The 9,458-nt window shown below is 41.6% G+C and overlaps 1 protein-coding gene across 1 annotated transcript; it reads right to left on the bottom strand.

Annotated features, from left to right (window-relative positions):
- Positions 1 to 479: 479 nt before the first annotated feature.
- On the bottom strand, positions 480 to 9,104 carry LOC132403462 (snaclec B6-like). The gene is made up of 6 exons (XM_059986867.1): positions 9,069 to 9,104; positions 6,697 to 6,767; positions 3,787 to 3,935; positions 2,628 to 2,768; positions 1,719 to 1,827; positions 480 to 619 (listed from the first exon to the last, which is right to left on the bottom strand). Exons 2-6 carry the CDS (start codon positions 6,749 to 6,751, stop codon positions 549 to 551), a joined length of 525 nt encoding a protein of 174 aa, XP_059842850.1. The 5' UTR covers positions 6,752 to 6,767; positions 9,069 to 9,104; the 3' UTR covers positions 480 to 548.
- Positions 9,105 to 9,458: the final 354 nt, after the last annotated feature.

Below are 9,458 nucleotides of genomic sequence, written 5' to 3' on the forward strand. Positions count from 1 at the left end.
GAAATGAATTGACTGGGTAAAGGAAAATCCTAGTGAAAGGTCAGGAGTGGAATACTACAAATGATATCAACACTCCCAATATTCTTTGCAAGTTCAGCCAATTCGAAACAGACAATATTTGGTTGCAGTTGTGCAAAGGAATTTCCAGGCCCATTTTATCTTTCATCAGCCCATTCAGTGTTGTAAAATGTGTAATCAACCCAGTAAATCCCTCTGAGTCCTTTCATCAGCCTTTGTCTCACCTCTATGTGTGGTGAACAGGACCCAACACTCCAGGTGTGGCCAAAGAGAAAGAGTTAATTTTGCAAATTCAGTGTCACCTTCTCCTGAGTGTAGAACTGGAGGGGAAGCAACAGTGGGACAGGAAGGCTGCTGAAAACTGGACTCACACAGCAACAAACACACAGCTCAGGATGCAATTCTCTTTTTTATTGGCTGGGAAACTCAGAGAGTACAGTCTCCACAGACAGTGAGAGTGGCTACAAAGCAATCAGGCACTGAATCCACAGCTGGAAATGATGAGTGGATGAATCAGGAGTCTTCCAAATTCAGTGATATTTGTAGGCGCAGACATAGTACAGACGAGCATTGCAATTAATATCAAACCAAGTACTGGAACCTAAGAACAGAGAAAATGAATCCAACATTTACCAAGATGTAGATCAGCAAATTATTATCAATTTTGGAAATCTGAAGGAGATGCAGGAAATACTCAGTAGGTCAGGCAGTAGGTGTAGAGAGAACAACAGGAAGGTCATTAACAGAAACATTATCTCTATTTCACTCTTCACAGATGCTGCCTCACCTGCTGAGTGTTTCCAGCATTTTCTGTTGAATCTAAATGTTTCCTCATTTTGAGTCAGTGTCTGTGGGCTGTGAATTTTCCCTGATCTTGATCCATGAGTTTGATGTGTAAATAAAGGGAGTCACTTCCTGTTGTGATCCATGTGCACTCTGAGTCTGTGTTGCTGAAATCTGACACCTCACAACATTCACTGGGCGTTTGAGCTGTTCCAGGCCAATATGCCTGGCTCACCCTGGGCTGGAACTCACTGTGTGAACCGGACACTGTTACTGTCCCATTAAAGATAAACTGAACCCTTGCTCTTTCATGGATATTCAAATGGAAGCAGAGTCCGGAATCTTGAGAGATGGAACTTCAGTGACAGATCACTTGGGGAATAATTCTGCAGTGGATTGGTTGGTTCGGAATACCACATGGAGTTATGCAGAAGATAAACAATATGTTTCTGCTTTCATACTCTATTCAGTCAGAACTTTTGTTCCACTTCTATGATCTTCTTTAACTGCAGTGTCGTACTGAGGGTTCCTCAGAACCTGATGTTACAACCCTTGTGTGATTCTCCACCTGCACAGTTACACTCAGCTGATCCTGAATAAGTATATTCAATGTAAAATATTAACTCTGTTGTTCTCTCCATAGATACTGCCTGACCTGATGAGTACTTTGTGAAAATGCTGCTTTTATCTCAGGTTTCCAGCATTGTCTGCTTTTTTTCATTTTCATACACTGTCTGTTCCCCTGATCCTGGCGTTACATCCCATTTACCCTCCTCTAACTGCTGGGCAATGAGTTTAGTTCTGCAAAGCACTGTACTCATGGGGTTTATTCAGTCCCTCTGAGTAAAGACCAGCATATTTTGACAATATCCTGTTGAATGCCATGTCAAAAATCAAAGGAACTAAAATATACTTACCGCTGTTAGTGTACGTACAGAGTTGTCTACGTTTAGGATCCAGAGGTCTTCCTTCAGCCCAGTTCATGTATCTGATTGAAGTTTCATCACTCCACAAGAAATTCCCATTCTGTGGAGTATAAATCGGTGATTATTTCTGTAGGAACACTGAGTAACCTGGCATTTATTGGTACAGGGCAGAGATGGACATGATCGTGAGTGAGACCAGAATACAAGCAACCGGTTCAAACCAGACAGTGAATGAGATTTTAAATGATTGACTGAGAGTGTGGAGGAAATCTTGTGGAAGTAACAGAATCCTCAGAATGAAAGAAATCAGATCTGAGAGTGAAGGTCACGGACCTGGAATAATGCCAACTCAGAAAATGAGGGAAAAGGTAGCCATTGAACATTACCACAAACTAGATGGTGCCTGGCCTGTTGAATCCCTCCAGCATTTTGTGTGTGAACGTAAACACAAAATCTGATCTCTCAAAGAAAGGTGGTTAAATAATTGAGAAAGGACTCAGTGGCACTGGTCAGGCCAGCATTTATTGTCTTTCCCTGATCACCCTCTGACCATTTCAGAGGGCAGGTAAGAGTCACACATTGATGGATTCTGGAGTCACAGTGAGGCCAGACTGGGGAAGGATGACAGATTCCTCACCCTGTAGAACCTGATGAGTTTTTACAACAGTCTAGTGGTTTCATTGTCACCATTACTGATGGTAACTATTTTCCTCCAATTTACTGCATTTCGTTTACTTAAATCCAAAATTCCATGGCTGCTGGGATGGGATTCAAACTTGTGTCCCTGGATCACTAGGATACACCCAAAAACAACCATTTCACTGTCTCCCCCCTGTTACTCTGCAGGACATCAGGTAAAATTCTAACTGTGGTGGCAATGCAATGTCATTGCTAGTTTACCTTGCAGAAGTCCTTGAAGCCAATCCAAACTGCTCGCGAACCTCTGGTCACCCGTCTCACCACCTTGGAAATGAACTCGTTGTGCTCACATGAAGTCACAGAAGCCAGCTGTCCATAATGTTTCTCTCTGTTGCAGGACATCTTTAAAAAATATATATAATTGATGGGTTGATGAGAATCAGCATTTTACATCTTTCCACAGGGCCCTCAATAAATTGTCCGACCTGATGTTGGAAATTCTGCAACTTTGTTCCTGAGATGCAGTGTTCATCTTCTTCAGGCTCTTTGGTGTCAAAACCAGCTCTGTGTTAACTCCTGGATGTGGAGTTTCCCCCCTTTATTACTTTCTATTTTATATCAATGATCTTGATGTGAATGTACAAGGGATGATTAGTTAGTTTACAGCTAGTGCTAAAATAGGGAATGTTAAGAACCTGCAAGGCACAATTTGCTGAAAGTTGCATCACAAGTAGAAGGGATGGTGAAGAAAGAGTTTGGCATGGCAGACTTCATCACACAGGCCACTGAGTACAGGCATTGGGAAGTTACGCTGCAGTCAAACAAGGCATTGGTGAGGCTGCTCTTGAAGTATTGTGTACAGTTTTGGTTGCCAGGTTAAAGGAAAGAAGTTATTAAACTAGAAAGTGAAATCACATGGTCTTTCTCTCATGGAGGAGGTGCTAAAAACAAGGGGGCATCATTTTAAGATCAGAAGAAATAGAATTAAAAGGGTTAAAGGCAGCTTCTTCACACAAAGAGTGTTGTGCACTTGGGTTGGAATGAGCTCCAGAAATAGTGCTTGAGGGAGGAACAATAGCAGCATTCAAAAGCCATCTAAATAAGCACACGGCTTAGAGGGCTATTGGTCAAAGGCGGACAGATGAGACTGGCTCATCGGGCAGTAATGTCAGTATAGATGAGTTGGGCTGAAGTGTCCATTTCCATGCGATATGACCTGGGACTGAAATCTACAATATTTCAACTATTGATCTGACTAATAGAAACTGGAGCCTACAGATTCAGTGAAACACACCCTGGATCACAGGGAGTCAACATAGACACTTCAGCTGGAGATTGTGCTCTGAGTTTATAGAAATGAACCAGCTGAGACCAATAGTCAACAGATCTCCAAGATCAGTCACTGGTTTCTGGGACTTACCTCAGCCTCTTTCCATGTTTTCGTGGAATTGAAACAGCGGTAACAGGATCTTGTACTCTTATATACAAACCAGCCGATCTCACAAGGTCCTCTGGTTAATTCTCCAAAGGACCGCAGAGTCTCTTCCAATTCCGAGGAATTGCCCATCCCTTTCATTTAAAATGGAATTAAGAGTTAAATCAAGTGAAATAATTGAAGCACCATTCCCAGATAGACACCACACCAGAAACTTAAGGGAGCTATAGAAGTTGTCCAATGGTCTTTGCCCATTGCATAGTGTCAGAGAGCTGAGGGATTTCTGTTGACACCCTTGTCCTTGTTTACAATGAGGACGGGGGCTAAACCTGGCAACTAGAGGTCACAGTGAGACATTGGTGGTGGGGAAATAGTTCTGATGGATGGAAAGAATTAGTATTTAGAGTTTGGAAGTTATTCAAGGAATTGTATCTGATGAACAATTAACTTTATGGGGTCTTTAATCAAGGTGTCAGGAGTGTATATTAGTTTTAGAAAATAAAGATGTTAACAAAATGCTTGAGAAAGGACATTATGGCTGCTTCAAAAGAAGAGTAAATGTTGTTAGATACTTGAGAAACAACTTTATACAACAGTGATTTTATTTAACTAAGAAGGTGATGGGTGTGGGGAACTGTCTTCCTGATTGGATATAGAGACAGAAACCCTCATCACATTAAACAGAACTTCAACATTGAGATGTATCATTGAGGAATTGTGACCAACTGCGCAATGGACATGGTGTGAGATGGGTTATACTGACTTTCCACTGACACCAACACAATGGGCCAAGGGGGTTACCTCTCAGCCATAAATTTCCTCTGACCCTGTGAGAGTGGATTGATGGTGCACTGTCTCCATGGTGAGTGTGTCCTTCCTCAGGTACAGAGACAAAAATACACACTCTGAATGGGTCTCCCTCAGACCAATTAAAGTATCAGCCAACCTACTCCAGCTTTCCTGCAATTATAGCCGCTCAACTCTTGGCTTCCTTATTGTTCACTCTCTCTGTATGAAACTCTCCACAGTTCAGGAACCCCCACACTGAGATCCCTCTTCTCAACAGCATTTCCTGTTTTCCTAACGTGTAAGCTACCCTTTTCACTGAGCAAAGTTCATAATCTCACTGTTTCCCATGATATTCTCCATCTGCTACATTCTTGCCTATTTGTGGAAGAATTTATTTTATTTGTAGAGACAGTGCAGAATAAACCCTTCTGACCCTTCAAACCACACTGCTTAGCAAAGCTCAGCAACCCCTGATGTAACATTAACGCAATCACGGGACAATTTACAATGGTCTATTAACCTACTAGCCAATGCATCTTTGGACTGTGGGAAGAAACCGGAGCACCCAGAGAAACTCACACGTTCCATGGGGAGGATGTACTAACTCCTGACAAAGGACAACAGGATTGAACTCCATCTCTGACACCCTGAGTCATAACAGTGTTGTGCTAACTGCTCTGCTATTCTTATTGAAATAAATAGAACATTTGAGAGCAACTTTTACAAATAAAACATAGTTCATAAAGGTAAGTTAAGGAAACCAAAATTTTGAGAACAATCACGTGGGACAGACAAACTATTTTATTATTCCTCAACATCATGGGTATCAAGTTCACAACATCCAGAGCATTAGACCAGTGCCTGTAGAACCTTCTACTCTGCATCTCCTATCTTCCTCACATATAGTCACATAGTCTCTGACTCACCTTCCATCTCAATAGCTCAGAGATGAATATAGGACAATACAGCACATGAACAGGCTCCTTGGCCACAAAGTTATGCCAAATGAGCTACAAAGTAAATCAAAACCTCCCAGAGACTAATCCCTCCTACCTGCACAATGTCCTTGTGGCTCAATCTTCCTCACATTCATGTGTCTATCTAAATATCTCTTCAAAGCCTCTGATTAATTTGTCTCTGCCACCATACCAGGCTTCGTATTCCAGGCACCCACCACTTTCTGAGTAAAAAACTTACTCCTCACATCCCCTCCAAACTTATCCCCTCTCACCTTCAATGCATGTCATGAGAGGCTGGACAAACTTGACTTGTTTTCTTAGGAGTGGTGGAGGCTGAGGGGAGATGTTGGGTAACAGGTACTCCCTGTCCACTCAGTCTACACACTTCATAATCTTATCAGATCTCCTATCAGTTTCAACCACTCCAAAGAGAACAACCCAATTTGTTCAACCTCTCATGATAGCACATGCCCTCTAAACCAGGAGGCATCCTGATAAACCTCTTCTGCACCCTCTGTGAAGCCTCAACATCCTTCCTACTGTGAGGTGACCATAACTGTATGCTATACTCCAGATGTGGCCAACACAGAGTTTTATAAAGTTTCAACATAACCTCTTGATTGGTGAATTGCCTCCTTGTAATTTCCTAATCAAGTGCAAAACGTTAATGTGTATCTGGGTTAAAATCCATCTGCCATTTCTTTGCCCATATCTACAAAGGATCTATATTACATTGTATTCTTTTCTAGCCTTCTGCATTATCCCCACTCCATTAATCTTGGTATTGTTCACAAACTTATTAACCGAACCATCTACATTTTCATCCAGGCCATTTATGGACATCACAAACAGCAGAGGTCCCAACACAGATCCCTGCAAAACTCCACAAGTTACAGGCCTGCAGCTTGAATAACTTCCTTCAACCATGACCCTCTGTCTTTTATGTGCAAGCCAGTTCTGAATCGTAACAGCCAATTCGCCATGTCCCTATGCATTTTAAGTATCCCAGACAGGAGAAATTTCCTATCACTTCCCATCCAGCCCCAATGTCCACAAATTCCCATGTCCCACTGTCCCAACACAGTGCCTGTACATTCACTCCTCATAGATATATATTTATAAAGCTCCTAGAATCAATGGACCTTACCTGCCACATCACTGACAAACAGTGTGGTCACCACCAAAACCCACATCAGCATCATGTTTCTTCCTTCAAACCTGAAACACAAGAAAATAATTCACCATTAGTGACAGGTTTCCCAGTGAAAGTTGGGATATCTTGCTGCCATTCCCACCTCTCTCTCTCTCTCTCTCTCTCTTCAAGATGCCTGTGTTGAGTAGATTTCCACTCCTGATGCACCCCTATATATATGTGTAGATCTGAGATCTTGGAGGCTTTGAGAACCATTGAAATCAAACCCAATTGGCTGGACCCACCTACAGGAAATTTTTTGCCAACCAATCACTGATTGACAGAGTTGATCAAGGTGACGAGGAAACCAGAGAACTGACTTGAGAATTCCTAAGTGTGACTGTAGAATGTTATTCTGTAACAGAACACTAAGAAATGGAAGCTGCAGAAAGCATTTATCATCCCATGAAGTGTTTGTGATATTAGACCACAATGAATAGTATCTAAATATTATCTACATGAACAATTAGGATGTAATATTCAGTTGAATCCTACAAAAACAACAGAGTATTTACGCAGATCACCTCACTCACTCATATATTTGCTCTGGTCTGTTTCCCTTTTGTGCTCTTCATGCAATCCTAGGTAGGTCTGTAATCTAGTATAGTTGTGTGTGTTTTTTTCTCTCTGTTTTTTTTTACGTAGTTCAGTCTAGTTTTTGTAATGTGTCATGTAATACCATGGTCCTGAAAAATGTTGTCTCATTTTTACTGTACTGTACTAGCTGTTATGGTCGAAGTGACAATAAAAGTGACTTGACTTATGGGGAATCTTCCTCTGTCACTTTCCCTGGAAAGATTGTAATCCATCTGTGAGGAATGGGTTCAATTCGGAATCATATTCTCTGACCAATGAGGAGCTGGAATGAAGTCTGCTCAGAAGGAGCAGGAAAGGATGTGAAGATAGTGCACTGCTTGATACTTGACACTTTTATAGAGACAGTTCATGGAGATCCCAGAACTAACATGATCTGGAAAGGGATCCATGGATCTCCAGTGGACTGGGACTGATGGGCCAAATGGATCTTTCTTTCCCTGGATTTCCTCCTCTCACTTCTGCTCAACTTGCCAATTATCTAAGATCTCTACCCTCTAGTTAGTGCCCCTGTTGCCTGGCAGAGAGATGTTGGAATTTGTTGATAAACCAGCTGATGATGGTTGTGTCCGAGACACTGACCTAAGCAATTTCTGCAGTGATGTCCTGAGCCAGGATATTCTACCATAACCACCTGACTTTGAGTGAGAAATGAATCCAATCATTGAATCTCCTTGATGACTCTTGTCTCAAGATCACCAGGTCTCCTCGATGGTGCACTATCAAATGCTGCTTTGCTTTGAAGGAGTGTCTGTGCGACCTCACCTCTGCAGACCAGCTGTTTGATCTGTGTTTGTACCAAGGCTGGTATATGGTTGAGCTGAGTGATCTTCATGAAACTGACAATAAGTGTGAGTGAGCAGATTATAAGAAGGGAAGTGACACTGGACTGCTCCGTGGACAGCTCCTTCTATCAATTTACTGATAAACAAGAGGGATTATCTGGTACTTAGCTGGACTGGACATGTCCTGCTTCATTGGGGATCTGATTTATTGGCCAATCCATATTGCAGACTTTGGGGAGGAAGGGAAAATCGGAGATGGGTTTATTTATACAGAGTCAAGGATAGGTTTTTGATTGTAGGCATGTTGATGAAGGTTTGAAGGAGAAGGGAACCTGTCCCATGTTTGACCTGTGGGCATCACCAGTTACTTGTCAGCACTAAAGACTGATGCATTCATCACAAGGATAAGAAAATATTAGCAATTTCTTGGAGACCCTACTTAAACTAACACAAAGCTAACCCCTATTTAGAAGAAAAAATGTGCAAATGTTGTATATCTGAAATTAAAACACTGGAAATATTGCAAGTTACACAGCATTTGCACAGGGAGACATAGGAAAGTACCCGATAAATCTGTGCTGCAACTGTGTAGAACAAGTTTCACACTGTAGAGAAAGTGGGGTGGAGGGCAGAGAAAGTGAGTGAGGTATGGGAGTGATGGGGAGGCCTGAAAGAGGGTGAACAGAGTTGGTGAATGATCAAAGGTACATGCAGGGGAGGAGAAAATAATAAAACAGAGAATTATTTTTCCCATCAACAAGTGGTGTCCCACTGAAATCACCAAGTTTATCAGAACTAAAATATGAATGGTTTAGAGCAGTAGTGTGCTGAAAGAGTTAAAGGAAAGTTGTGAATTGTTGATCAGAGAGTAGTTGAACAAATTTAATAAAACTGAGGCGGATGTCAGATTGTTGAGAGATTTGCAGAACATATTATTATGAAACTTACTTTCTTCCTTGATCAGGTCCATTGTTTCATTTCCTCTGTAACAAATGAGATGTTTTGTCGAAGATCTTTTTGGAAAAACCAGAATTTCCTGTACAACCTTGTTGCTGGGAAGTGCTGTTGATGCCAAGCTTTAAGATGTTATTGTACTATTTTTGGTAACATCTGAGTGTACTTAATGAACTTGAAATGGGGCCTCAGAGCAACACTGTAAAGTATCAGTGAGAGTTTCTTGTTTTTGTTCTCCAAAATCCTTATTATTATAAACCACATTCTCTCCATATCCATCTTATCTAGTGCTTTCAATATTCAGAAGGTTTCAATAAGATCCCCCACCCACGAACCCCTCTAAATTCCAGTGAGAACAGGCCCAAAGCTGCCAAATGCTCCTCA

Source organism: Hypanus sabinus, chromosome 13 (genome assembly GCF_030144855.1).
Source record: "Hypanus sabinus isolate sHypSab1 chromosome 13, sHypSab1.hap1, whole genome shotgun sequence".
Lineage (NCBI taxonomy): Eukaryota > Metazoa > Chordata > Chondrichthyes > Myliobatiformes > Dasyatidae > Hypanus > Hypanus sabinus.

What these genes read in the sequence shown, in the direction of transcription:
- LOC132403462 (XM_059986867.1), bottom strand. Translation starts at nt 6,751, where the DNA reads ATGATGCTGATGTGGGTTTTGGTGGTGACCACACTGTTTGTCAGTGAT. An exon ending in GTTTGTCAGTGATGTGGCAG is followed by an intron (nt 3,936 to 6,696) that starts GTAAGGTCCATT and finishes TTTAAATGAAAG; the next exon opens with GGATGGGCAATTCCTCGGAA. An exon ending in CTGTACGTACACTAACAGCG is followed by an intron (nt 620 to 1,718) that starts GTAAGTATATTT and finishes CTCTGTTCTTAG; the next exon opens with GTTCCAGTACTTGGTTTGAT.